The sequence below is a fragment of the Balaenoptera physalus genome, assembly GCF_965194825.1.
Source record: "Balaenoptera physalus genome assembly, chromosome: 11".
NCBI lineage: Eukaryota > Metazoa > Chordata > Mammalia > Artiodactyla > Balaenopteridae > Balaenoptera > Balaenoptera physalus.
In genome coordinates, this window is record NC_138896.1 from 74,788,058 (window position 1) to 74,815,781 (window position 27,724).

The 27,724-nt window shown below is 42.2% G+C and overlaps 3 protein-coding genes across 34 annotated transcripts in view; 1 reads left to right on the forward strand and 2 right to left on the reverse strand.

Annotated features, from left to right (window-relative positions):
* PBRM1 (polybromo 1) overlaps positions 1-8,872 on the reverse strand; it is a 107,566-nt gene extending 98,694 nt beyond the window's left edge. For 8 of the 27 annotated variants that reach the window (XM_082414414.1, XM_082414429.1, XM_082414428.1 and 5 more), the window contains exons 1-3: positions 8,240-8,866; positions 3,956-4,108; positions 2,914-3,011 (exon numbers count right to left, since the gene is read on the reverse strand). In XM_082414414.1, the coding sequence (XP_082270540.1) occupies positions 2,914-3,011; positions 3,956-4,108; positions 8,240-8,590 (602 nt within the window). In that variant the 5' untranslated portion in view covers positions 8,591-8,866. Of the gene's footprint in view, positions 1-2,913; positions 3,012-3,955; positions 4,109-5,769; positions 5,896-8,239 lie in introns of all 27 variants that reach the window. The other 19 variants (XM_082414424.1, XM_082414420.1, XM_082414411.1 and 16 more) reach the window with 7 other exon arrangements.
* A 98-nt stretch (positions 8,873-8,970) lies between these two features.
* Positions 8,971-18,060, forward strand: GNL3 (G protein nucleolar 3). Of its 2 annotated transcripts, XM_082414506.1 has the most exons (15): positions 8,971-9,117; positions 10,316-10,374; positions 10,770-10,907; positions 11,027-11,140; positions 11,230-11,310; positions 12,381-12,513; positions 13,649-13,761; positions 14,014-14,131; positions 14,422-14,509; positions 15,035-15,209; positions 15,322-15,464; positions 15,547-15,680; positions 15,772-15,953; positions 16,225-16,291; positions 16,379-18,060. In XM_082414506.1, exons 1-15 carry the CDS (start codon positions 9,105-9,107, stop codon positions 16,462-16,464), a joined length of 1,644 nt encoding a protein of 547 aa, XP_082270632.1. In that variant the 5' UTR covers positions 8,971-9,104; the 3' UTR covers positions 16,465-18,060. The 2 variants fall into 2 exon arrangements, with proteins under 2 accessions (XP_082270632.1, XP_082270633.1); XM_082414507.1 differs by lacking the exons at positions 12,381-12,513; positions 13,649-13,761 and having other exon boundaries at positions 16,379-16,485.
* GLT8D1 (glycosyltransferase 8 domain containing 1) lies at positions 16,714-27,684 on the reverse strand. Of its 5 annotated transcripts, none has more exons than XM_082414534.1 (11): positions 27,549-27,684; positions 26,696-27,091; positions 22,535-22,585; positions 22,354-22,452; positions 20,258-20,471; positions 18,733-18,850; positions 18,425-18,509; positions 18,153-18,265; positions 17,627-17,793; positions 17,393-17,505; positions 16,714-17,249 (listed from the first exon to the last, which is right to left on the reverse strand). In XM_082414534.1, exons 3-11 carry the CDS (start codon positions 22,548-22,550, stop codon positions 17,059-17,061), a joined length of 1,116 nt encoding a protein of 371 aa, XP_082270660.1. In that variant the 5' UTR covers positions 22,551-22,585; positions 26,696-27,091; positions 27,549-27,684; the 3' UTR covers positions 16,714-17,058. The 5 variants fall into 5 exon arrangements, with proteins under 5 accessions (XP_082270660.1, XP_082270661.1, XP_082270658.1 ...); XM_082414535.1 differs by having other exon boundaries at positions 27,581-27,661; XM_082414532.1 differs by lacking the exon at positions 26,696-27,091 and having other exon boundaries at positions 27,549-27,683.
* Positions 27,685-27,724: the final 40 nt, after the last annotated feature.

Below are 27,724 nucleotides of genomic sequence, written 5' to 3' on the forward strand. Positions count from 1 at the left end.
GAGAAAGAAGAACAAACTAAACTCATAGCTAGAAGGAAGGAAACAATATATAAAGCAGAGATAAATGAAATAGAGAATAGAAAAACAACAGGAAAAAAAATCAATAAAGTTGAGTTGGTTTCTTGAAAAGCTCAACAGAATTGACAAACCCTCAGCTAATTAACTAAGAAAAAAAAGAAGATTCAAATAACATTAGAAATGAAAGAGGGGACATTACAACCAATGCCAGAGAAATAAAAAGAATTATAAGAGATTACTACGAACAACTGTATGCCAATAAATTGGATACCCTAGAAGAAATGGATAAATTCCTAGAAACATACAACCTACCAAGACTGAATATGAAGAAACAGGAAACCTGAATAGACATATAACCAGTATGGAGATTGAATCAGTAACCAAAGACCTCCTGGCCTAGGAGAAAAGCCCTAGAAAAGCCCTAGACTTAATGGCTTCACTGCTGAATTTCACCGAACATTTAAAGAACTAACATAATTCTTCTCAAACTTTTCCAAAAAACTAGAGGAGGGAAAACTTACTTATTCTGTGAACCTAGTAATGCTCTGATACCAAAGCCAGACAAAGACACTACAAGAAAAGAAAACTACAGACCAATATCCCTTATGGACGTTGATGCAAAAATTTTCAACAAAATACTAGCAAAATGAATTCAGCAGCATATTGAAAGGATTATACACCCTGATCAAGTAGGATTTATTCCTGCAATGCAAGGATGGTTCAACTTATGAAAATTGATAAAAGTAATGAATCATATTAACAGAATGAAGGAAAATAACCACATGATCATCTCAACTGATACAGAAAAAGCATCTGACAAAATTCAATACGCTTTCATGATTAAAAACGCTCAACAAATTAGGTATAGATGGAAACTACCTCAACAAAATAAAGGCCATATATGAACAGTCTATAGTTAATATCATACTAAAAATGATGAAAGACAAAGATGCTTGCTCTCACCACTTCTTTTCAACAAAGTACTGGAAGTCCTAGCCAGAGCAATTAGGCAACAAGAAGAAATAAAAGGCATCTAAATTAGAAAGGAAGAAGTAAAACTATCTCTGTTCGCAGATGATAAGATCTCATATGCAGAATACTCTAAATATCCCACACAAAAAAAAACTTTTAGAAGTAATAGGTGAATTTAGCAAAGTTGCAAGATACAAAACCAACATACACAAAAATCAGTTGCATTTCTACACACTAACAGTGAACAATCCAAAAAGGAGATTAAAGAATAAACCTAACCAACGAGGTGACAGACTTTACACTGAAAACTACACACTCCTGTAAGAAATTAAAACACAAATAAATGGAAAGATATCCCACGTTCTTGGATTGGAAAACTTAATATTGTTAAGATACCAATACTACCCAAAGCAATCCACAGAGTCAATGCAAAACCTAACAAAATCCCAACAGAATTTTTTGCAGAAACAAAAAAACCCATCCTGAAAAAGAAGAATGAAATTGGAAGACCATATTAGTCAGGGTTCTCCAGAGAATCAGAACCACTAGGATCTATCTACCTACCTATCTATCTATCAGTAGATAGATAGATAGGTAGGGAAAGAGAGAGAAACAGAGAGAGAGAGGGGGAGAGAGAGAGGTGTAAGAGAATTATTATAGGAACTAGTGATTACAGAGGCCAAGAAGTCCCAGGATCTGCCAGCTGGAGACCAGGAAAGCCAGTGGTGTATTTCAGTTTGAAAGCCCAAGAACCAGGGGCTCCAACATCCAAGGACAGGAGAAGATGGATGTCTCAGTTCAAACAGAGAACACAAATTCACCCTTCTTCTACCCTTTTGTTCTATTCAAGCCCTCAGGGGACTGGATGATACCCAGCTGCATTGGTGAAGGCTGTCTTCTTTACTCAGTCTACCTATTGAGATGCTAATCTCTTCAAGAGACATCCTCACAGACACACCCAGAAATAATGTTTTACCAGCTATCTGGGCATCCCTTAACCCAGTCAAGTTGACACATAAAATTAACCATCACAGAGGACTCACACCTTTTGATTTCAAAACTTACTACAAAACTACAAGTGTGGTGAGGGTGTGGAGAAATTGGAACTCTTGTACACTGTTGGTGGGAATGTAAAATGGTGCTGCAATTATGGAAAACAGTATGGTGATTGCTCAAAAAATTAAAAACACAATTACTGTAAGATCCAACAATCCCACTTCTGGGTATATATCCAAAAAAACTGAAAGCAGCATCTCAAAGAGGTATTTATATTTGCACACTCATGTTCACTGCAGCGTAATTCACAATAGCCAAGAGGTGGAAGCAACCCAAGTGTTTACCAATGGATGAGTGGATTAAAAAAATGTGGTATATGTACACAATGGACTACTATTCAGCCTTAAAAAGGAAGGAAATCCTGTCAAATGGCACCACACGGATAAATCTTGAGGACATTACGCTAGGTGAAATAAGCCAGTCACAAAAGACAGATACTGTATGATTCCACTTACATGAGATACCTAAAGCAGTCAAATTCACAGAAACAGAAAGTGCAATGGTGATTGCTAGGGACTGGAGATAGGGGAAGGGGGAAATGGGGAGTTATTTAATGGGCACAGAGTTTCAATTTTGCAATATGAATGAGCTCTGGAGATCTGCTGTGTAACAATGTAAATACACTTAACACACATTGAACCATACACTTAAAAACAATTAAGACTGTAAATTTTATGTTGTATGTTTTTTACAACTAAAATTTTTTTCTTCAGTTAAAACAAAAATTTTTTTAAATGCGCTTCGCTACACCTTGACAACTGAAACTAAAATTTAGACCCCAGTATCATCTACGCCATTCCTTCCAAAAGAAAACTCAATTATTAAACACTTTCAACTTGCACCCGGAACCAAACCCCTCCCACTCACCTTCGCTTTGGTGCCCTAATGAAGAGCTCACAGAGGAGCCTGCCCTGCTCATCCTTATAGTCTCGGATGGTGTTGTAGAGTTCATGGCACACGGCAATCTACACATAGGAAAAGGAGAAAAATCACCAGAAAAGTGAACAGAAAGTCAGTGTAGGGGTTCTTAAAAAAAAAAACACAACAAAAACAAAACATAAAAGGCCAGTAGAGAAGGATAAATCCCCAAATTCCCACATGGGAACCCAAGTCTAAAGTATGCTGACAGTATCTCTCATTTAAAATCATTTAAATGATTAAATCTTTCATCAGAATATGTTACTGGTGATTTTCTTTTCCTTTAAACAAAATTAGTTCATATCACTCTTGTTTAAAAATCATCCAACAGAGGGCTTCTTACCAGTCAGAGAATAAAATCTAAACTCCTAACACAGAGTACGTAGGGTATACTCTGGCTGGGCAGACTTTGCCAGTTTCCTTCTCCCTCTTGACCATCTCTCTGTAATCACAACCCATCAAATCCATTGCTGATCCAGCCACTCTGCCTGGAACACCCTTCCCCAGTGCTCTGCAGGGCTGCTGCCTTCTGATCACAAAGAAATCTTTCCTGAAGGTACGGGCCAAAACAGCCCATATCATCCAAACTTTTCTTCTTAGCACTCATCACTAGCTGAGAAACTTTATTATTTATTTGTTCATCTGTTTACATTCTGCTTCCCCAACACTAGCATCTAAGCTCCATGTGAAAAACTAGCTTGTCTTACACATGGCTTTATCCCAATCACCACAACAGTGCTTGGCACATGACAAGCATACATTTACTTGAATGACTATATAATGTGACAAAAATGATATCCTTTATTATTTCATAATATTAAATTACACTATTACTGTAAGACTTCTGACTAAGTGTATACTTTTCATAAAAGGTTAAGAATATCAAGCCAGAGGAAAAAGAAGCTGAGAGGCCTTGCATCTTAACTGCTTATCATTAAAGGAAAGGTAGGGAATTGTGCAGAAGGCAGAAACTGTGATCTGAGTTACTTACAGGGTCTACAGTCGGAAGATTGGAAAGTCTCCTCCTTTTCCTGCTTGGGCCTGGCGTGGACACAGAATGGTGCCCATCATCAAAGTCTCCGCTGACACTACTGGAAGGGGAGGTAGCTCTTCTTCTCTTGGAACCCATGGAATCCAACTTCTTCTATAAGAAATAATTAGCCATGTTCTTACACTGAATTTTATACTCTGCCACCAAGCCCTCAGTTGGCCACTTGCCACAAAGCTTCTGGTTCACTTAGGAGGATATTTTCACTGTTGCAAAGAAGCTTAACTATGCTTTTTCAATGCAAGTCCTGGACCTTGCTTTAGCCCCTTCACTTACCAGAATGCTACACTTTCAATTTGGATGGGACAAATTCAGCAACAGTATACTCATTTGTATTTACCAATTTTGAATGACTCAACCACTTCTGGCCCCAAATTTACCCTGGACTGGAATTTGGAAACCCACGTATAACGGTACACCCACATATAATGGTGTGTTGGAGGTACTGATCCCTCAGCCCCTGAGGCAGTCAGGCAGGCCTCAGGGACAGAGTCCCTAAGGCGGTCACCTCTGGAGTCAGCAGCCTCATCTGTTTTCCCCAGTGTTTCTTATGATTATGATCACTTTCCAGGTGGGCCAGGATGTTGGAAAAAAACAAAAACCAAAAAACAGGAAGCAGACCCTGAGGCAAATTAGTGCAAAAGGGTAAGGGGACAGAGGATTAACCTTCTAGCATTTTAGATGTACCCTAAAATTAACACACTGAAAATGAATTTTCTCCATTCATTAAAGAAAGATCCACAAGACATACCCCAGAAAACACTCAACATACTTGCCATACCTATGCTAAAGTAGCAAAATTGCATTTTGAAACTTCTGTCAATCCAGACTAACCTCCTTTTCAGTTACATGAGGTACTCTATCCCCATGAATTCACAGCTTTACATTTCACTAGATGATCTTGAAGAGCACCCCGGAAGTGAGGTTTTAGGTCCTCCTTGGCCTCCCAGAAACATGTAAATATTTGCTCTAAGTTTTAGGCAGGCTGCTAAGTAATCTTAACACAGCTTTACAAATATATATATATTTGACTATAACACAAGAAATGCAACCACTGAAATGATCTGCTACAGCTAGAGGGTAAGGGTGCATACCTGAGAAAGTCCTACAATGCTTACACAATTTAAAAACAGTATCAAATAGCATATTGTGATTTCACAGGCCTTTCTCTAAAGCAAAAAGAAAAAACTGATCCCAGTGTCACTCATCAACATTCAGTTTCAGGAAACTAAGACACCAGTAGCTGAAAGAATGGGTTGCCAGTAGTATGGAGAGAAAAATTGGGGATCTCCAGGGAAAAGAAAGCAGGAGCAAAACAAACCAATAAATAAAAAATTCTGGTAACCAACTAACAAACAAAGTCTCTTATCTCTTCCTCTGAATTACAGTCCACATGGTGTTTAAAAACAGAGCCTAATATGATGATGTTCTTTCCTCTAGGACTTGGTTTGTTATACAGTGTATTAGTTTGCAATCGGCCACAACTGGCTAAAGCTTCAAAGGGCTTAGGCCAAGGCCAGCCAACTTTTGTTGATTTTTGTTTGTTTTATAAAAGGCTGATAAACTGGTGTCAATTCATTAAAATGAAGAAACTAAGGACCAAGCTTTTGTAAACAATCTATGACAAGGACACAAGTGAATTTGATGAACATAAGGCAGGAATCTTTATGAAAAGGATAACAAAATTTAAGAAAGGTGGAAGGGAAAAGGCAAGGAAGGACAGAAAAGGGAAAGGGTGTAGATGATCAGTAATTTACCAGCTTTACCAGAGCACAACCAGCTCCTCGAAAAGCCAGTCTCCTCATTATGTCTGAAGGCCAAGTGAAGCCAGTGGGAGAAGGCAGGGCTTTAGAAGTGCTGATTCAGTGTTAATATATTCAAAACTGAAAGAGAAGAACAAGGCAGAGACAGGGGAAATAAAAAGAAGGGTCAAAGGAGTAAAAATGAGTACGAATAGACAGAAAACATTCAAGCAGAACTGCTAAAGATAAAAGATCTGGAGAAAATAGGCATATCAGTTTTCTTGCGCCAATCAAACAGCTGCAAAGGCTCAGGAACTAACAGTATCTGACATTTCTTCCATTTTAAAACCAAATGCTTTTCACATGCATAAAGATGCCTCACTGAGGTTCCCCTTTACTCACACGAATGACTGTCAATTCCAGGAACGAAGCATGCCTGCCCAACTGCCCCCTAGTCAATAAGAGCAGAGTTCAATCACAGAGCTGGAATGGAGAGTGACCACATGTGGAAGGCTCACATGTGACACCAAGTGTTAGCAAGCTGGAACAAACCAAGAATGGCTCACGTAAGCAAAGAGTATGGAAAACTCCTCCCCACCAAAAAAATTCAGAGAAAGACATTTCTTTCCAAAAGTCCTATCAGCACTGAAAAGATATCACATACAACTTTAGAAAGGTTTAAAAAAAAAAAAAAAAAAAAGCCTTCAACAATTTGGCAGGTCAAAATTACTTTTATAAATAATCTGCTGAAAATCAAATGACAAAAAATGTAAATCACTGGGGGGGGGAATGTTTAGACCACACACTATCCAAAACTCCTTGACTCATTAATTTACTTTGATAAGAAAAAAGATTCAACTTAAGGATAATTTTCAAATATTTTCTCATCCAAAGAACACATTTTAACATGTATTTTGGAAGTTTGGCTAGAAAGGCAATGTGGCCAGGTGGGTGGGAGGAGCAATAGGACCTGAGCTCAGAAGACCAGGATAAGAGACCCAGGTCTTCCATCTCTAATTATCTGTTTGATGTTGCTTGAGTCACAATCTCTCAGATATGTTTCTTCATTTCTAAAATGAGAACAGTAGTGTACATATATCCCTTGGATTGTTAACGGCAGTGAAAAATGTATGTGAAATCACTTTGCAATGTCAAAACACAACAAAAATGTTAAGTTTTAACTCTAGGATTGCACGCTGTCTTGGGCACAGGAACAGCACTTTATCCATTTTTGTAGCCTGACTTATAGCATAGTTTCAATGATCAACTTATCTATTTAATAAAACATATTAAAAGTGCACTTAAGTGAGACATTAAAAAAAATGTTTGCATAGTTTCAAAGGCCTGTGAGCATCCATTCAGTAATTCTTCTTCTATACAGAAAAAAGATTCTGAAACTTAGTTACAAGTTTTTAAATGGCACTGATTACAGTCACATGTCCAAAACTCTAACAACCAATGATAAATTACATTGGACAGTAAAGAATAACTTTACAATGTGCAACTGGGACAATATTTACTCAGTATAGCCAAATGGTATATTTTGACAGTTTATAGACTTTTAGTACTCTCCTGTATTTCTAGTATTTCTTAGTACTGTAATACACGTTTAAAACAAAAATCTTGGAAAACAGAAGATTCAAAAGGGGAAAAAAATCGCTTATAATCCAGCTTCCCAGAGAAAAAGCACCCTTAACGTTGGCGTTCACAGCTTTCAGTATTTATTCTATGCCCTGGTTGCCCTTTTTAAAAAAAAAAAAAAAAAAAGCATGAACAAACCACATGTATTATGTTGCAGCCTGTGTTTTAACTTAGGGACTATTCTCCCAATTCAGTGTTCTCTCACATGATGTTGGATGCCTTGAGAGTAGTCTATCATACAGATAGCAATTTACTAATCTTGGCGATCTGCATAGATATGAATATTTAAGATATTTTGTACACTCCCAAAGCCAAAGAAAGTGGTCAAAGCCCTTCTATTTATCCACACATATTTATTACTGATTTGACATACTTCTTCAAAAGATACCTTCCAATCTTCCTTTGGATCTAAAATATGGGCAATCTGTTAACAGGTGATAAGGTAGAAATTATACTCTTTTGTATTGAGTCCAATTTGCTTTTGAATTATACTTGGGAAAAGAGCTCACTACTAAATGGGAAAAAAATACCTTGAAGTCATTTTTGAGGAGTCTTAGTTTGTTGGAAGATAAGTTAATAAAAATGCTTTACTCCAACATGTTTCTACAACTGTAGTAATAATTTCTATATCCACTATATCGTGTATTTGTCATTTGCTTTTCAGGATTTCTTCTACATTTTTGCCAATCTTTCTTCCTCTTTAAGTCACCAATTTCTACCCTGCAATAACAAAACTATGCTTCTTTCTCAGTAAAAAAATTTTAAGAGACGAAAAAATATTAAAAACCAGAAACACAATTTGAAAACCTCGATTCTTTGTGGTGTTGCAGATAAGAAACTATACCTGGGCTCCACGATGAATACAAGTCCCAGTGATAAAAATATTCAGTCTGAACAGAGTCATCCAGAAAGTATTAAAAAAAAAATTTACTAGGAGAGTTTGTGTCTGAACCGTCAAAAAACGACAACAAAAAAAGGAGGCCCTGAGCTCAGGAGGAAATGACTTTCCCAACCTGTCACCGGTACGGGGAACTAAGGGAAACGTTGACAGTTTTGAAGCTGCCCGCGACGAGAGCTCGGCCAGCCGCGGGGGGCGGGAAAGCGGGGCGCGGGGAGTTTCCGGGACGCTGCGCGCCTTTGTCCCGGCCGGCAGGTGCGGCAAGGCTGCCGGGCGCGTCCCGAAGCCCGCCGCCATGCCCCGCCCCGCGCGCCCGGCCCGACCGGCGCGTCCCGACGGCCGGGGCGGGGCCTCCGCCGCAGCTCCCGCCCGCCCGGGCCCACACAAAGGCCCGGCAGCCGGCCGAGAGGAAGCGGCCCCGCCCGCCCCGGGCCCGGCCTTACCCAGCCGCTCCGACGCCTGCAGCCCCGGCCGCGGTCACCGACCGCCGCGCCCCGCCCCGTGGCCGCCACGGCTGCTGCTATTGCTCCTCCGGCCGCTGCCGTCGCTCCAGCACCCGCCGCCCTCACCGCCCTCACCGCCCTCACCCCTCCCGGTGCCGCCGCAAAACCAGCCCCGCGGCCGCCAAGCGAACCTGGCTCCGCGCGACACTGCGAGCGCGCGCACGAGGGCAGGCGGCGGCGCACTTTACGGCAGCAGCGTGAGTGCGTGACGCTCGCCCGTGGTCTCAGTTCGCACGTGGCTCCTGGGGAGGCACTTTGTGGCTGTGAGCGCTGGTGCAACTGCGGGCGCAGCCCTTCCGACTTACAGTATGAAGCGGCCGAGTGAGTGTGGTCAGGGGGCGGGCTTGGAGGGGCCTCTGTGTCTGATGGTCGACGAACCCACCAGGGCGCTCCTCTGCGGCTTGGTCTCTGGGGGAATGGAGGGCCGGCGGGGAGGCCGTAGCCCTGATCCCGCCTAGAACTGAGGGTTGGAAGGCCCCACGTGAATCGCGGGCCTGTGGTGCAGAAAGAAGGCTGGGCCCCAAGGGTGAAGGTCGGGCCAGAGTCTCGTGAGGACCCGGTCAGTGTCTGAGCCAGGTTTCAGGCGCAGCGTTTTCCCTTGTGCGGCCACGTTTGACCCGGCCCTGGTGAGATCTGAGTGCCGCCTCTCAAACCCACTGTTAGCTCCTCCTTTGTGATTCGTGCTATTTGACAAGAAGTGGCTGTATTTTTGGATCTTACACGCTCCTGTGTGCTATCCCACTCTAATCTGGGAAGAGTGGGAGCGGGGAAGTTGGTCTCTACAACGGATCTGTTGAATCAGAGTCTTTGGGACTTGAGTGGTCCGTGTTTATTTTTACCACACACCCCACGATTCTTTTTTTTTAAAATTCATTTATTTATTTTTAGTTTTGGCTGCGTTGGGTCTTCGTTGCTGCGCGCAGGCTTTCTCTAGTTGTGGCGAGTGGGGGCTACTCTTCATTGCGGTGCGCGGGCTTCTCATTGCGGTGGCTTCTCGTTGCGGAGCACGGGCTCTAGGCTTTCGGGCTTCAGTAGTTGTGGCTCGCGGGCTCTAGAGCGCAGGCTCAGCAGTTGTGGCGCACGGGCTTAGCTGCTCAGCGGCATGTGGGATCTTCCCGGACCAGGGCTCGAACCCGTGTCCCCTGCATTGGCAGGCGGATTCTTAACCACTGTGCCATCAGGGAACTTCCCCCACAAGATTCTTAAATTAGGTTTCGGAGCCAGTTAATTACTTAACGCAAATATGGATGTGACCCTAGAGCGCAGTCATCAGAAACTAAAACTGATCATTTGTGGATAAAGTGGATTTTAAAAAACCGTAAATAGGGTTTCCCTGGTGGCTCAAGAGAAGCCACCGGAATGAGAAGCCCGCGCACCATAACGAAGAGTAGCCCCCGCTCACCACAATTAGAGAAAGCCCATGCGCAGCAATGAGGACCCAACGCAGCCAAAAATAAATAAATAAATTAAAAAGGAAACAGTAAATAAATTAACCCTTTTGTGATATGTTGCTTTGCAGAGTTAAAGAAAGCAAGTAAACGCATGACCTGCCATAAGCGGTATAAAATCCAAAAAAAGGTAAATCTTGATCTTGGAAGAGTTATACCAAGTATAATGCTAAACTGATTTCTGCCCCACCCCTCCTCCACAAAGAGGTCTGGATTAATATTAGTATGATTTCACCTCAAGAAACAGAGGTTGGATAGACTATGACACAAGCTCTTAAGCATCAGAAGTAATTCAGTGATAAGAGTCTGTAAATTTTGATCAATATGGTAACAATTGCTGCAAAAAGCATCTCCTGATGACATTTTCTTGCTGTTTCTTACATAAGTATGTGTGTTCTCTGCATTGTTACAGTTAAAGTTCTATGTTTCTAGGTTATTTTACAGATACAAGTAAACTGCAGCCAGATTGGTTACTCACATGAATTTTGTTCAGTATTTTTGTTAAATCAAATTTTATTATGATAGGTTCGAGAGCACCATCGAAAATTGAGGAAAGAGGCTAAAAAACGGGGTCGAAAGAAGCCTAGGAAAGACCCGGGAGTTCCAAACAGTGCTCCTTTTAAGGAGGCTCTTCTTCGGGAAGCTGAGCTAAGGAAACAGCGGGTAAAATGCATTAGCTAAAATGTTCAACAAGTGATGTGTGGGTGTGTGTATTTTTTCAAAGTAAAGTTACAATATCAGGTCACTTTGGCTCTCCCATTTCTCTTGTGGCTTGAACACAGCTTGAAGAACTGAAACAGCAGCAGAAACTTGACAGGCAGAAGGAACAGGACAAGAAAAGAAGACTTGAAACTGACCCTGCTGTTGAGCTATCTAACATGGAACCTGTGAAAGAGGTATGATTACAGTCATGAAAAATGGAGAAATAGGTTACATCTACTGACCTACTAATTTTGTTTCCTTTCCCCTTGTCTTTATCCCCTAGGAATTTGGGCAATGCAAAGCTAAGAAAGCCAAGTCAAGCAAACAGAATCCGAAGAGGCTGTATTGTCAGGAACTTAAAAAGGTATCATAGTTTAGGTTAGTGTCTAAAAGTGGTAACGAGGTTTAAAAGACTAGAATTTTTTTTTTTTCTTTCTCTTCTGACACCAACCTTGTAGAGGTGGAAGTAGAGTTCTCTTGAGCAGGAAGAATTCTTCAGCAAGTTGGCTTACTCTGATATGTTTAACTGAAGGAAATATTCTTATGGTTTTAATTTTTTTCATGGGAACAGTTCCCCATAAGCATGATTTACAGAAGTGGCATTTTGTGATAAAATAACATGTTGACACAGTGGCTTTTTAAATAGAAGGAAATACTTTAGAGGAGCAGTACAGAAGTAAGAGTCTCTAAAGTACTCTGCTGAAACCTAAGTGAAGGAGGTCAAAGGGATGTTTTGGTGTAGCACTGCCATCCCCAACACCTATTTTCCTAAGCTCACTCCCTCCTGTGAATAGACCCTGACTGTGTTTCTCAGCAGCTCTTGGCAGGGCCACAAAGGTCTTTCAAACTACATAACTCAGAATGGGAAGATTATATATTTAGATAGTTGGGAATGTTTCCACTCTTGAAATCCACTTTGATCAGAGGCCACTGAACAAACCTATGTCCTACTGTCATGTAAGAAATAAACATGTGAACATCATTCACACCAAAGTGAAGATATGAGATTCAACTCTGGGGCTTCCCTGGTGGCGCAGTGGTTAGGAATCCGCCTGCCAATGCAGGGGACGCGGGTTCTGAGCCCTGGTCCTGGAAGATCCCACATGCCAAGGGAGTATTTAAGCCCGTGCGCCACAACTACTGAAGCCCGTGCGCCTACAGCCCACGCTCCGCAACTAGAGAAGCCACCACAGTGGGAAGCCTGCACACCGCAATGAAGAGTAGCCCCTGCTTGCTGCAACTAGAGAAAGCCCACGTGCAGCAATGAAGACCCAATGCAGCCAAAAAAAAAAAATGAATAAATGAAAAAAAAAGTTTTTTTTAAGAGATTCAACTCTGAGCTCACCCTGTTGCAAAGTAGACAACGCCAGTGTACTTATGTGGAGGGTGGTGCCAGAGCAAGGGATGCTGTTCTGATAGCTTCTGCTTTGACAGGTGATTGAAGCCTCAGATGTTGTGCTGGAGGTGTTGGATGCCAGAGATCCTCTTGGTTGCAGGTGTCCCCAGGTAGAAGAAGCCATTGTCAAGGGTGGACAGAAAAAGCTGGTACTTGTATTAAATAAATCAGGTAGGCGAAAACATTGCTCTTTATGTTCCATATGTACTAGTGAGGTATGAGGAAAACATCTGAACAGTCTTGATTGTCTCTGAAGACTGATAAGATCCAACTCTGACCTCAACAAAACCAGTGCATAAGCGTGAGCTCTTGTTGCCAAAGACAGTGCTGGGCAGTGGGGTGGAAATTTTTTCCCCTTATTATATTATAGTTTAGTTTATTTACTTGTTTATTTATTTATTGCTGTGTTGGGTCTTCGTTGCTGTGTGTGGGCTTTCTCTAGTTGTGGCAAGCGGGGGCTGCTCTTCATTGCAGTGTGCAGGCTTCTCATTGCGTGGCTTCTCTTGTTGCGGAGCACGGGCTCTAGGCATGTGGGCTTCAGTAGTTGTGGCACGTGGGCTTAGTAGTTGTGGTGCACGGGCTCAGTTGCTCTGCAGCACGTGGGATCTTCCCGGACCAGGGCTCAAACCCGTGTCCCCTGCATTGGCAGGCGGATTCTTAACCACTGCACCGCCAGGGAGGTCCTGGAGATGTTTTCTAGAAGCGAGTTAACTGGTTTGTACTATTCTTTTGCTATTCATTACTTAACCACCTTGTCTTATTTAAGAGTGTAAGCTTTTATACTCAGCTTACTGTGTAGTATATTTCATGTAGGAAATGATGACAGAGTGCCACATTCGCCACACCTGCACAATGTCGACATGTGGCACTATTTAGATGAGACATGATTATGTATCTGGGTTTGAGCAGCAGGGACAGAAACACCCAGAAACAGAAACCTGTGAAACAGAATGTAAGGATGGGATCTAAAATTATAGTTGGGGTCAGTAAACATGGCTGCTACCTGATAGTAAATTCTGGAAACATAGCCCTAAGGTTAGTACGGTAATATTCTAGAGGTTGACTTATTTCTGAAAGGATGAGCAGTGCAGAGGGGAATTAAAGAAATACAGAGGTGTGCATACTGAACTCTGTTAACCAGAAGCATGGTAGGGAGCTGACCCTCTCCCCATCTTCTAGTTCAGATACTTTTGAAAAAACTGGGAAAAGGCAAACCTGAATGAAATCCATAGTTTACTAGACTTTGCACATTCATCTCAACAAAATGACCAAATTGGAACAGTGTTTTGTTCCTAATCCCTATCAGATTTGGTACCAAAGGAGAATTTGGAGAACTGGCTAAGTTATTTGACGAAGGAATTGCCAACAGTGGTGTTCAAAGCCTCAACAAATCTGAAGGACAAAGGGAAGAGAATCAAGGTACCCTTAATTTAGTGGTGGGAAATGTGGTTCTTTCATCTTTCAGATGGGTGAAATATGATGAGTGTACAAATTCTTGATTAAAAAATGAAAACTTGTAAGATCCAACTCTGATTTCATCCAGGGATAATATGAAAGGCAATGGAATGTGGTGTTTTTAATAGATGGACTCTGGAGCCAGATTGCTTGGGTTTTGTCTGGTGGGTTGTCAGAAGTAGTTAAACTAATTATTTAGAATTTTAACTTGTGAAGGTAAAGAAGAAACCTGCTCCATTCAAAAGTGAAGTCTGTGTTGGAAAAGAAGGCCTTTGGAAGCTTCTTGGAGGTTTTCAGGAGACTTATGGCAAAGCCATTCACATTGGGGTAATTGGTGAGTTTCAGTTCAACATATTTTATGTCTTATCTCAGTAAGTGCAACTCGGCACTATAGGTAATGTTAGCTTCTAAGAGCTCTGGTTTATTTGAATTAATAATCTTTTCCTGCCCTTTCATTACCTGTGCAAGAAATGAAGATGCTAAGAGTAGTCTTAGTGTTGAAGTGAAGACGCTCAGATCCAACTCTGATCTTGCTCTAAACAGGCAGGGATAAAATAAGGGAGTGGAGATTTTATAATTACCAGCACAGAATGCCTTTTGTATCTGTGGATTTTCCATTTGTAGGTTTCCCAAATGTGGGGAAAAGCAGCATCATCAATAGCTTAAAACAAGAACGGATATGCAATGTTGGTGTATCTATGGGACTTACAAGGTAAATTGAGTTCCATAATTGCAATATTTCATTATAGGTAAGTATGATTTTGTTTATTTTAAGGGAGACAGTTTTCTATTTCTATTTACTCAACTTTCTGTTCAGTGAAAGGAAGAGGGTTAAGCCAGTGTTAGGCTTGGGAAGAATTGATTAGAGTAGAATAGCTGCCCACAATCTAGTTTGAAAGACGAGCAAATAGATTCATAGAAGGAAAAGCTGCCTTAGAGGAAGTGATGTTTGAACCTGAACTTGAAATGAATAGAAGTCTGCCAGGTAGAAGAGGGGAGATACGACAGAGGAAACAGCATGTGTTTAGGTCAATATGTATGTAAGCTATAACACGTAGTGTTTTGTCTTTAGAAGAGGAGGGTGTGCTGTTACGGTTTTAGATAAACATGAAGCAAATGATGATAAAGTGGATCTGACAGACTGTGCTGAGTTTGTTCAATCCAACCCTGAGCTTCGTTGTGTCTCTTGGCCTTTAGGAAAACCAGTGCCCGTCAGTTACCATCTTTCTTGTTTCAGGTACATGCAGGTTGTCCCCTTGGACAAACAAACCACAATCATAGATAGTCCAAGTTTCATTGTGTCTCCACTTAACTCTGCTATTGCACTCGCTCTGAGAAGTCCAGCAAGTATTGAGGTAGTAAAACCAATGGAGGCTGCTAGCGCCATCCTGTCCCATGCTGATGCTCGACAGGTAAAAAGAATCCCCTTCCCTTGAGCTCCATCTTGTATTTCATTATAAGCATTTTTTTTTTAACATCTGTACTATATCAGATAGATGAGTTTGTTTTTCTTTTTTTAATAAGGTCGTACTGAAATATACTGTCCCAGACTTTAAGAATTCTCTGGAATTTTTTACTTCATTTGCTCAGAGAAGAGGACTGCACCAAAAAGGTGGAAGCCCAAATGTAGAAGGTGCTGCCAAACTGCTGTGGTCTGAGTGGACAGGGTAAGGCTTCTTTCTGTTGGCTTTTTGATGACCACACAGAATAAAGGAACTGACTTTTGACAAACTTTATTTTTAATACCAGTGCCTCCTTAAGTTACTTTTGCCATCCCCCTACATCCTGGACTCCTCCACATTTTAATGAGAGCATTGTGACAGACATGAAATGGGGCTTTAATCTGGAGGAACTGGAAAAGAACAATGCACACAGCATACGAGGTAAGCACGGCTTGTGTTTACCTACTGTCTTCATAAGCTGACAGGCCAATAAAGGTCTCATCCGTTTACATGGGCTGTTTACCTTTCCTAGCCATCAGGGGCCCTCGTTTAGCCAGTAGCATCCTTTTCCAGTCATCGGGTCTGACAAATGGAGTGATAGAGGAAAAGGACATACCTGAAGAATTGCCGAAACAGAAAGAATGGAAGCAGGAGGAGGGGGGGGACTATGAAGATGTCAACACTGACCAGGAATGTGTTGACGAAGAAGGTGATGTAAGTATGTTGTGCATGAGTTGTTCAAGCTGAAGTAAGTTTTCTAGCATTACTACGTACAACAGAGAGGGGAAGGGGCTGAAGGAAGAAATAGAAATTAAATATTTCATGACTTTAAAAAGCCTCGTACAATGTAGAAGTTTAAGGCTTGCAATCATTAGTCTTGATTTTGTGCATCCATTAATGTGTACCTCCAGAGACTTTTTCTGGGTAATTAACTTGGATTAATGAGCACACAAGGGCTTACTAACACTGTTTCTGTGTCCCATAGGAAAAGAGCTCAGACATGTCCCCTGCAGAAGAGGCCTGTGAGGCACTGCCTGAGGACTCTGAAGCAGGTGAGTTGGGTGGAGGGATCTTCTAACAAAGCAGTACAGTAGCTTTTATTTTTGTTTTTAAACACCTCATTTTTCTTTCCAATATAGATAAGCAGTCTGCGCCATCTTTCATCTTGGATAAAATGACTGAAGAGGAAGATGATACTTATGATTTCAGTACAGATTATGTATAATAGAACTTTGTCCTTCTATAATGGTGTTCTGTTGTGGGTTTTTAAGATTGTGAGCAGACTGCTAAGCTGTTCTCTGCGTGTGATGTACCGGTTTGTTACAGTATGACATAAGCTGTGTAAATTTTGTGAATGTGTATATAATGATATATTCATTTTAAAAATCAGGCAACTTAGAAAGTGTCTAAGTTCTATAAAACGATAACTCATCTCTTAAACAGTAAGTGGGTAAAAGTAAAGTTAAAACAGATATCTTATTGAAAAATGTAGTTTTTACTTTATTTACAGATTCGGCCACAGGTCACAAAATTAAAACCAAGCAGCAGTGCTGAACTAGCTGTACCAGCCGTATCTTAAGTCCATTCACCTCTGGTCGTTCAGCACTGTCAGTAAGCAAACTCTTGGTAAGGCAGATGGAGGCATATTTATAGTCTGTCTGGGAAGCTGACTGCCAGATGGGGCAGTTTGTCCTCTTTACCCAGCTGAAATGTCCCTTGTCCCTTTGTTGCTGCAAACAGGCATTGAAACCTAGCAAGTGTTACTTCCCACACATACTTTCTTCCAGGATTTCCTGAGAAATGCTTATAGCATACTTATTTACTTTATATTTGAGATCTCCACATGTCTTCGGATTAGGCTGAATTTGCCTGTTGGGTCCGGAATATACCATTTTTCCCAGACATCAGTATATGAAGCAGTTCTTCCCCATGGCTTAAAGTGCCCATTCCAGTGGAGTAGCTTGGCAGCCTTAACAAACTGGGGTGAATATCGTTTTCCAGCACTGGAACCTTACATTTAGGAAAAAAGAGCCAAATGACTACTATTCAGACACAAGACTGCAGGAAACTTAAGGGAAACAATATATTCCACCCCTGAGGGTGGTCCTTTAGACACTTTATTAGCTTAGGCCCTTGGTTAATTATCTACTTACCAAGGTGGCGAACATTCCACATAGGGTCGATGGTGGAGTGCTGTTGATAAAATACGATCAGCAGAGGTGGTGTTGTGATGCTGCCAGCCAGTGTTCTACTGTACAGCCCTTCTCTTGGTGGGACAGATAACAAATGAAAGCTGTTAGTAAAGAATCCTGACTAATTCCTGTTAGTGAAGACCACCAGGGTTGAAATAACAAGAGTTTTCACAGCTAGGCCAGTTACATACTCACTCTACATTGAGTTTCATCCATTTTTCCAGCTGGTTAGTTATATTCTGTCTTTTCCATTCTGTCAAGTTTGCAACAAAAACTCCAGGATTAAATGAGCAGGTGCTGGCTTTCATGGAAAGCTTACGAATTCTTTCCTTTTTATAGTCAAGATATCCAATGTAATTGTACTAAAAACACAATTGGGATATATAGTATGTTTAGTGCTTCAAACAATAATTTGATAACTGTTCTGCTTACTTACGACTTCTCATTATTAGCAAAGGGCTCTACATAAAGCAAATAAAAGTGACACTTGGGATTGCAAGTTAGACAACAGGAACCTAAACATTAAGCCAGATGTTCAAGGAGAATTAGGTTGTCTAATCTGTGAACCAATCTAGGAAAGCAGCCTTGAGTTTTGGGATGAAATAATTGGTGAATAAAATGTAGCTAAAGATTTAGAATTCCCTGATTTTGCTGCCTCTCCCCATTGATATGAATTATAGGGAGTGGAGTGTCTATTCACAAGGTCTAATAAGTAATTTACCTGGTTCCCTGCTCCACGGATGACAACTTTAGTAGAGGATGAATCACAGTCTTCTGAAAATGCAGCTGCATGTCCCGGCTTCAGTGGTGTATTGTACAGGGCAAGAATATCACCTGAAACAGATAAGGTTTAAGATTTACACTGGAAGTTGCCCCAGGATTCCCTATTCCTCCCACTTCTTAGGCTGGCCTTTTATAGGATATCATAAATAAGACAACCACTACCGCCCACACTGGACAGAGAGCAGCACTGATGGTGACATTCTTTAGTACCTTGCACAATTACATCATCGTCCATATATATGGCCTTCTTTGCGCTGGGAACCAGAATTGGCAAGTAGAACCTTGCAAAGGTTAACTGGAAAAGGAAAGAGGCATTGGCACAAGATTTGTCAGTGGCTGTGCTTTTGTTTATTAGAAACTCCCAGAATGCTCTCGGTATCCATGCAGAAGACAGCCAAAGGTCTCAGAACTTCCAGGTTTGGTTCCCAGGGAAGTACTAGTACTGTACCCACAGTTACCCAGGTATTCCAATCATTTCATAATACTACCAAGTGCAAACAAGGATGCGTGGAACTCACTGGTTTCATGGATTCCCCCTGGTCAGGATCCTCCTTTACTTTCCCTTCCAAAAGTTTAGTGTCAAAATTCACAATTTTGTACCTGATGCTTTTCAGGGTACTGCTGCTGAGCCAGGACCTGATGAAAATAAACCACTAAATATCAGTTTTAAGTAATTATGTCCCAACCCACAGCCATATCTCTGCTTTCCAATAAGACCATAATGCAAGAGAAATCCTGAGGACAAAATAGGTGTCTTCAAGCCCCTTCACCTCTGAGCTTTGGTTTCCTCATCTGCAGTGACTTTACCCACTGAAGTCCCTTCCTGAACCAAGATTCCATGGTGATAGTGCACCCAAAGACTCATACTTTTGATCACTCTTCTGACACTAAAACTGCTGTAAAAAAAATTCATTATGGAATTGAGAAGATCCTTTCACCACATGGATCATTCAACATTTGTCCCTCCAAATACATCAGTGAAGAAAATGAGTCAAAGTATGATGATAGTGAAAGCTAAGTTATCAACAAAGCTGGTAAATCAGTCTGTTAATCTACACACTCATTAATTCACTGTTGGCTGAGTAATTCCACCTGAGTCTAAGGTACTGCCTGTAAGAAAAGTCAGTGTTCCCTAAAGAGATACTGCACATTTTTCCTAGGCCCATTTCACATCAGCGTTTTGTGGATATAATGTTATTTCTGTAGTCTATTCTAATGCAGTATTTCTTTCTACATTATTTTAGATGATTTCTTGAGTTTTTAAAGTATGGAAAAATGATTTGTAACAACTTTCATGAACAACCATGGAGAAAAGAACAGATATGTTTTAGAACTTTGACCACTATTAACCTGTTAGATAAAATGTTTCTTGGAATAAACTTTGTAAATCTTAATTCAAAGCATCTTTCAAAACACAGTTAAGACTATCCATCAGATTTTCTATTAATCACAACAGTTAACAATAGTAAGGACCATTTACTGAGCGATTATTATGTGGTAGGTGTTTTCATATATTTTTTCATTTACTTGACACAACAGTCCTCTAAGCTGGATATTTATACCCTGTACTTACAGATGAGTAAATGGGTTCCAAAGGGTTAGGTAATGTTCCCCACTATGGGCTAAAATTTGGATCAGTGTCTATGCTCACTTCACCATACTACCTTGTCATTGCTCCCATGTCCCTTCCCACTCTAGACCAGAACTACTCAAGAGCATGTTCTTGAAATAAGGAACTTGTAAGAGAGTGTAAATCAACACCTTGCTTCCTTCATTGAGAAAGTCTTATTACCAAAAAATATCCACTTAACTATGCATAGTAACGCAGTTGATCTACATCTTGGCACAGTTTTCTTACATATTTCTGCTATCATGGAGACATGTTTATGGTACAATCACATGGAAAAACAATGTGCAGTTTACATGTGGTATAATAATTATATAGGAAAAATGTAAACATTGAAAAAAATAATACTGGATTGGCAGCTGGCCTGCTCTTAGAGCATCCCCTAGAAGCAGAATCATCAGGCAAGCCGAGCTCACCGGAGATGGTCTGCTGTACCGTTGAGTGTAACAATGTAGAAAATCACATTGGAGCGAGTGTTGTGCTGAATGCTGTTTATGGCTGCAATGGCCCCCCCAAGCCTATCTTCAGATGCAGCAATGACCACAGGAATCTCCTCTTGTCTCCCGTCTACCGCGTGTTGGGGAGCATTTGGGACAAAGTCTACAGGCTGAAGCCCCACAATTCCTGAATCTGCAAAGAACACACACAAAGAAGGTACTGTGATACAAACACAATCTCAAGAGCTTTTGATACAGAGCCCAAGAAATAAAAGAGGTAAGCTGAGAATTATGATATTTACACCTCATTCTGCCTCATTGTAATGTGAAGCATATAGCCCAGAAATTGTGTTTTCCTATATGTAACCAGGCCTTTGGAAAAGCATTTTTTAAAAATAGGCAGACAATTCTGATACATTACTGGTAGGAATATAACAATCTTTTTAGATTGTATTTGGGCAGTTTGTATCAAGAGCCTTAAACAGGTACATGGCCTTTGACCCAATAATTCCCCTTGTGTCTCTTAAGGACGACAACTGAGAGGTAACCAAACGTCACAATTTTATTTACAATTGTGAAAAACCTAGAAACAGACTAAAAAACAGTTGTTTTTCAAACTGAATTGTATCCCACAAGTAGGCATGAAATCAATATAAGTGGATCGCAATCAGAATATGAGTAGGAAAACAGTTCCTGAATTGGAATAGAACAGTGACTTAGAAAAGAAAATATCAGAATGCATCACATACAGCAACTGCAAGTATTGTTTTGTAAACCTTCTTGCTTTTTATAATACGTTCCTTTACTCATTCATCATGCATTGAACACTGAGCGCCTACTATGTGCCAGGCAATATCTAGGCACCAGGGTTACAGCCATGAATAAGATGGTCAAATCTTTACCATTGTGTAGGGCAGATAGACAATAAATACATGTATGTGTCTGCTGTATGTAACACATTCATTATTGTGGGGTTGCCCTCAAAAAAATCTGAAAGTCATTGTACCAAAAGACTTTTTCCTATGGCAAAAAGTAAACTATGTGACATTAAATTTACATATGAAGAGTTTTGTCATGGTGACGTGCTTAGGATATAATTATGTGAAAAACCATGTCATGTGTAGTTTATATATAGTATAATCTCAACTGTATAGAAAAAAATACAGAGAAAAAAACCTGTAAGGTACTAACACAAAATTTTAATAATTATCTCTAGGCAGTGAAATCATTTATTCAATGAATATTTAGTAAGCACCTCCTATGTACCAGCCACAACTGCCCTCATGGAGCTTGAATGCTATTTTCTTTTTTATATATGTTCCCACCAGAAGCATGCATTACTTTATGTAAATATATATGTATATATAAAAATACACACACACATATATACACTATTATAAAAACATGCTATCAGAGCACTCAGTGAAAGTTAAGGGAAAGCTATTAGTCTTTTCTTGCTCTGGTCAAGTATGGTGGGTGACAATCCAGAAATGATTTTTGACAAACACTGAAGCCTCAAACATCCCTCAATACCAAGGCAGAGCAGTATGAACAAGTAATCTAAAATAACTGGCAGCGGAATTATACAATAGTGGTCTTTTAAATCAGTTGACAAGGCTTTGTGGTTTTGTTTTACTACTAAAGACCTGCTGATATGGTTTCATGTGTTAAAGCAGAGTAACAGGTAAAGGAAAGTAACTAGACTGACACTCTAGTGAACAGAAGAGGCATCAAACACCAGCAACACTTCCGTCCCCACATTCTGAAGCCCTGCCCTACTGAAATGTCTGTAGATAACAGCCCACAGTGGCTCCTTTCTCCAAGGTCTCTGATTTGGTAAAAAAGAATCTTCTGTGAGATCAAACCCTCAGCAAACAACTGCCCAGCAAGGAGAAGGGGACAGGCTGCAAGAGCACAGTGAGTGCCACCTGCCTTTCTCAAAGTCTTTAGTAGCTTCTATAAGGCCAAGAAGAAAGCCTTCTTCTCCTTGAATCTAGTGATGTAACTTAGAATGTGGGACACGGGGAATTCCAGGTCCTCAACACATGCCAAGGCATTAGTCAGGGTTCCCATACCTGAAACCTCGTTCCTCAGCAAACTGCTCAGGCCGAGGAAGTTATGGTGCAAAACCAGTAAGAAGAGAGCAACAGCCAGGACCAGGATGATAATATTTACTGAAACAAAGGAGAATGCCCATGTTACATCTCTTCACCTTTTGACCAGGTATAAAACAACATAACTGTAGAAAGGACATACCTTTACGGAATGACATCTTTCTCTTCTGTCTTATATAATTAGTTATTAACCCTACAAAACAAAAACAAGCCCCCAAAGTCAGTAGGTACATTAGAATGGCCATCAAAATGCCTACACGCTTTTTTTCTGGCTGTGTGCAGGCTTTCTCTAGCTGTGGCGAGCCAGGCTACTCTTCGTTGCGGTGCGCAGTCTTCTCATTGCTGTGGCTTGTCTTGTTGCGGAGCATGGGCTCTAGGCACGCAGGCTTTAGAGCGCAGGCTCAGTAGTTTTGGCACACAGGCTTAGTTGCTCTGCAGCATGGGGAATCTTCCTGGACCAGGGCTCGAACCCGTGTCCCCTGAATTGGCAGGCGGATTCTTAACCACTGCGCCACCAGAGAAGTCCCGCCTACACACTTTTATTCAGGTTGAAACAAGAAGTGCATACGGTATTTTCTGCAAGAAACTCGTTTTGAATTAACAGTTTCCAAGAACCCAATTTGGGATCTGAATTTTTTACGGTAGTCATAATAATAAAATACTTCCAGTAACTTACAGCCTTGTATACCATATGCCACTAGGTGAAAAGCAAAAGAAATTCTACCAGGAGGAATACCTGGAGTCTAACCACTATGGAAATGTTTTCTGAATGAATTTCTACTTAAAATTCCTAATTAGACATGGACTTCAGTTGTCTATGATCAAGTAAACCAAGGTCAGCCTCGTTGGTACAAACATCCCTGTTCCAAGCTGTATTCCATTCATCTTTAACCGGAATTAAAGAAAACAGAAAAAAGAACAGTTCCTAAATTCATTTAAAACTATAGCAGAGGGACTTCCCTGGTGGTGCAGTGGTTAAGAATCCGCCTGTCAATGCAGGGGACACGGGTTCGAGCCCTGGTTGGGGAAGATCCCACATGCCGCTGAGCAACTAAGCCCGTGCGCCGCAACTACTGAGCCCGTGCTCTAGAGCACGTGAGCCACAACTACTGAAGCCTGCACGCCTAGAGCCCGTGCTCCACAACGAGAAGCCACCACAATGAGAAGCCTGCGCGCAGCAACAAAGACCCAACGCAGCCAAAAATAAATAAATTTATAAAAAAGAAAAAAAAACCTATAGCAGAGAAACAAAGTTACAAAAATTAACAAAATCTAATCTTGCTATCAAAAGTTTAGAGCTCTAGTCTCAAAAATTAAAAATCTGCTAAAAGAAAAAATTAGCTTCTTCTGGGGGCTTCCTATCTGTTGGTTAACTACCCATTTCTTATGAAAGTGGTGTCTGATACTGTCACTCTGCCTGTGGTTTGTGCTCCCCAGCTCATCTGAAGCCTTCACTTTTTCAAAACAAATAATTCAATGGAAACAAGACTGTAAGTGGGGCTAAATTAAACAATTAGGTTTCTACAACAATCTTTGGGTAATGTTTCATTAAAAACATTTTATACAGCCTGGATATTGTGATCCTACATTTGAGAACTTTACTCTTTTCTACTTCATCGTCCCCTGTGGGAGTACCTAACATTTACATAAAGGCTATTAATTTTACAAAGCACTTTCAAATATAGCATATTTCTAAAATCAAAGTCAGTCTGAATTAATTTCATCTTAAGTGAAGTGTGTGCCTATCAGGCACTTGATTTCTCAAGGCCTTTGAAAAGAAGAGAAATATATTGAAGAGCTGTTTAAAAAACTGGGGATCACAGGCCAGATTACAAATTTGGGAGAACATAATTCAGACTCCCAAAGAACAATCTAAAATACACACACACACATTCTTTCTCGCTCACTCTCATTTCTTTCTAGAACAGTATATGTATATTATACCAACAAGCTTACTCTCTAAAGACTACACATCGTTATATACCCTGAGCCATGTGTCTCTAGCCATGTGTCTCTATCTCCTCTTGAGGACTGAGCCTTACCTATAGGAGGTGGCAGACTGGGGGCTGCTCAGACAGAGTTCTAACATCTGCCTGCTTGGAGCCAACTTCCACCAAGACTGGAGAAAATGATCTCACTTTAATAAATCTCATTTAGTTAATGGTATAAGGGCCAATGGTTTAGCTCAACAATGTCCACTAACAATTACTTACAGGTGGTATGTTAATTGAGAGGCACAAGTATTTTGTGCTATTCCAGCTAGCTAGAAGAAAAACACAATCCCAGCAGGTATTTGATGTACTTAAGTAGATTCGCATGGCAGAAACCACCTACTCCTAAAACTCTTCCACAGTTATCTACATGCAAAATGCCGATTATTATGGAGTGTGTCTGATCCATATATCCTTTCCTGGTGCAATTCCTGGTAATGGAATTCACTGATCTGGTTAGAAAGAATTCTCAAAACTGTATGTACATCCCGGATGTGCAATATTGGCTATATTTTTGCAAGAGTACACAACTGTGTACAATTTGATCAGTGATATTCAATTGTTCACTATGAAAAGTAGTATTTTGTTTAGAAATTATAAGACCTTCACATTCCCAAATCATTCACAATACACATAGCAGGCATTCCCAGAAATATGGGTGAAGAAACCTTAGGGGGCAAGAACACTTTATGTTTTTTAACTTGCTAGCTACCTGCAATAGTACCCACATCTCAGTGGCCTTTTCTGCTTTTCTTTCTACTGCTATATATTCCCAAGGAAGGCCATTCCACTCATGCTCTGCAACCTATCCTATAATTGTTTCCTTGGTGCAGCATCAGAAAACTCTTTCCCTCTCTGCTGGATCACACACTTAGCAGCATTAATTACCATGCTCTGGTATCTTCCAGTTAATTAAAAAATAAAAATAAAAAAGACACCACTGGGGGCTTCCCTGGTGGTGCAGTGGTTGGGAGTCTGCCTGCCAGTGCAGGGGACACGGGTCCGGGCCCTGGCCTGGGAGGACCCCACATGCCGCGGAGCAACTGGGACCGTGAGCCACAATTGCTGAGCCTGCGCGTCTGGAGCCTGCGCGTCTGGAGCCTGTGCTCCGCAACAAGAGAGGCCGCGATAGTGAGGGGCCTGCGCACCGTGATGAAGAGTGGTCCCCGCTTGCCACAACTAGAGAAAGCCCTCGCACAGAAACGAAGACCCAACACAGCCATAAATAAATAAATAAAAGAACGTGAATTTCTTAAAAAAAAAAAAAAAAAAGACACCACTTCCCATATCCCAGCAGACCCACAGACCTATTTCTCTGTTCACTCTCACTCTAAAAGCTTGAAAGGATTTAAAGTTTCCAGCTCCACTTTCTCTCCTCTTGTCCTCTATCCTACTTCAACCAGACTGCTGGCCCTACTTCTCCATTCAAAGTGGCTTTGTCGAGGTCACAAAAGACCAAGGTTATCTTTCTGTCCTCTTACCCATCCCCTCAGAGGCCATCAAGAAAGTTCACCGCTCCCCCTCTTCAATTATGAAATTATCTCATTTATTTGATTTGTTTATTTGTGTCTTCCCTGCTCTATGAGAACAGTGACCCCAGTGAAAAGTGTTTACTGGTGTATCCTTGCCATCTAAAACCGTGTCTGGTAAATGGTAATAGGTATGTGATATTTGTTGAATGGTCTTGTTAATCCAGGAGCAAGGCTGGTTCTCAGCTCTGAAGGGGAACACGATCTTTGATAATAATCATGAAAACAAATTCAAACACAAGAAAAGACATGGATTCCAATGGAGATCTCTCTGAAATTGAACCTGACACGCAATTTCCTTTTCCCATGATTATCTTTATAGCTCAAATACCATAAAGTCTCTGCAGCAACTGCCACCCCGTGAAGTGCATTTAAAGAGGGATAACACAGAGGGATACATCTATTTCTGCAGACGAGGGAAAGTCTGTTTAGTCTCTGCCAGGCTGAAAGGTGGAAAAGGCACTAAGGATATACATCCACTTTCTCTACCTCTTCTCTGTCTAGCTCCTACTTGGCTTTCAGGAGTCAAGGGAGCCTCCCCCAAACCTCACATTCAGCTGCATCTCCCCTGAGCTCTCACATCTCCCGGGCTTCGCTACCCCAGAGTAAATCCGGCTTATATTTGTGGGGTTACGTGGCTGTCTCCCTTGACACACTCTGGGCTCTAGGAAGGCAAGCGCCTGGTGTTGGTCACGGCCATGTCCTTGGCCCAATTCATGGCACAAAAAAAGCTGCCGGGAATGTTTGCTGACTGCATGAGGGCGGCAGCCACACACCACCTACCCTGGAGTGCCTAGAATCCCACCGCCTGTGACCCTGAGGCACAACACAGCACAGAGGCCAGAGAGCCAGTTGGCACCCACAGGCCCAGGTTTCCCAGAACAGATTATCTCCGGAACGTGGGTCTTCCACCCTGCTCAGAGTAACGGGGCAGGGCCTAAGCTTCTGAGATAGATGCCGGCCTTGAGAGGCAGTGCGAATCCTTTGCTGGCCTCTTACGGGAGGCCTGAGTCTGTGAAGACGCCAGTGAAGCCGCCGAGCAGCCTGGAGGGACAAACTGGAGACTCCCCGGGTGGGAGCTCTCTCCAACTGGTGCGAAGGGGCGGGCCAGGACCCGTCCCTCTCCGAGAGCATTCCCTTTCTCTGGATGATGGGTTCTGGGGTACTCCCCTCTAAATTCTGGGGGTCAATAACGTTTAGGGGTGTTTCGCAATGGGTGACGCTCCGGGGGTTCCCCCCACCCCCGCGGCCCCGAGGCCAGCCGTTTCCCTCGTACGCTCCCCACGGCCGCCCTTACCTGCAGCCCGAGGAGGAGGGGCCGCTGCCCACGCCCCGGCCCGCCCCGCCAGCTCAGCGCCCCCGCCGCAGGCCCCGGGGCCCAGCCCGCCGCCGGGCCGCCCGCGTCCCCTGCACTCCGGACCGAGCCCGCCTGCCCGCTAGCTCCGCGGCCGCCGCGCAGTCCCGCAGCCCCCCGCCCGTTAGCCGCTCGGTCCGCAACACCGTCGCGCAGAGCAGGCGCCGCCGGGGCAGCCCGACCGCTGGGGTCCTCGCCGAGAAATGTCCGTCGCCATGGAGACGGGGCGCGCGCAGGCCGCCGTTAAGCCGCGAAGGTACAGGCAAGGACAGTTTGGGGGACCTGGACCGCCCTCGGCACCCAACAGCACTGACGGCGAACCCTTCACGGGCGCGTGATGCCTCGGCTCGGCCGCCACCGCCAGCATCTCGGCCCTTGCGGAGAGGTCGCCGGCCTACAGCCAGCTCCGAAAACGCGGGTCGCCTAGCGAGGGCACGGGGCGGGGCCTCGGGCCGACC

Coding starts and splice junctions, on each gene's coding strand:
- GNL3 (XM_082414506.1), top strand. Junction 14,510..15,034: donor GTATCTATGGGACTTACAAG/GTAAATTGAGTT, acceptor TTCTTGTTTCAG/GTACATGCAGGTTGTCCCCT. Junction 15,210..15,321: donor CCCATGCTGATGCTCGACAG/GTAAAAAGAATC, acceptor TTTTTTAATAAG/GTCGTACTGAAATATACTGT.
- GLT8D1 (XM_082414536.1), bottom strand. CDS start 23,083: ATGGTATACAAGGCTGTAAGTTACTGGAAGTATTTTATTATTATGACT. Junction 18,851..20,257: donor GGTACAGCAGACCATCTCCG/GTGAGCTCGGCT, acceptor TATTTTCATCAG/GTCCTGGCTCAGCAGCAGTA. Junction 17,794..18,152: donor TCCGTGGAGCAGGGAACCAG/GTAAATTACTTA, acceptor TTGTGTTTTTAG/TACAATTACATTGGATATCT.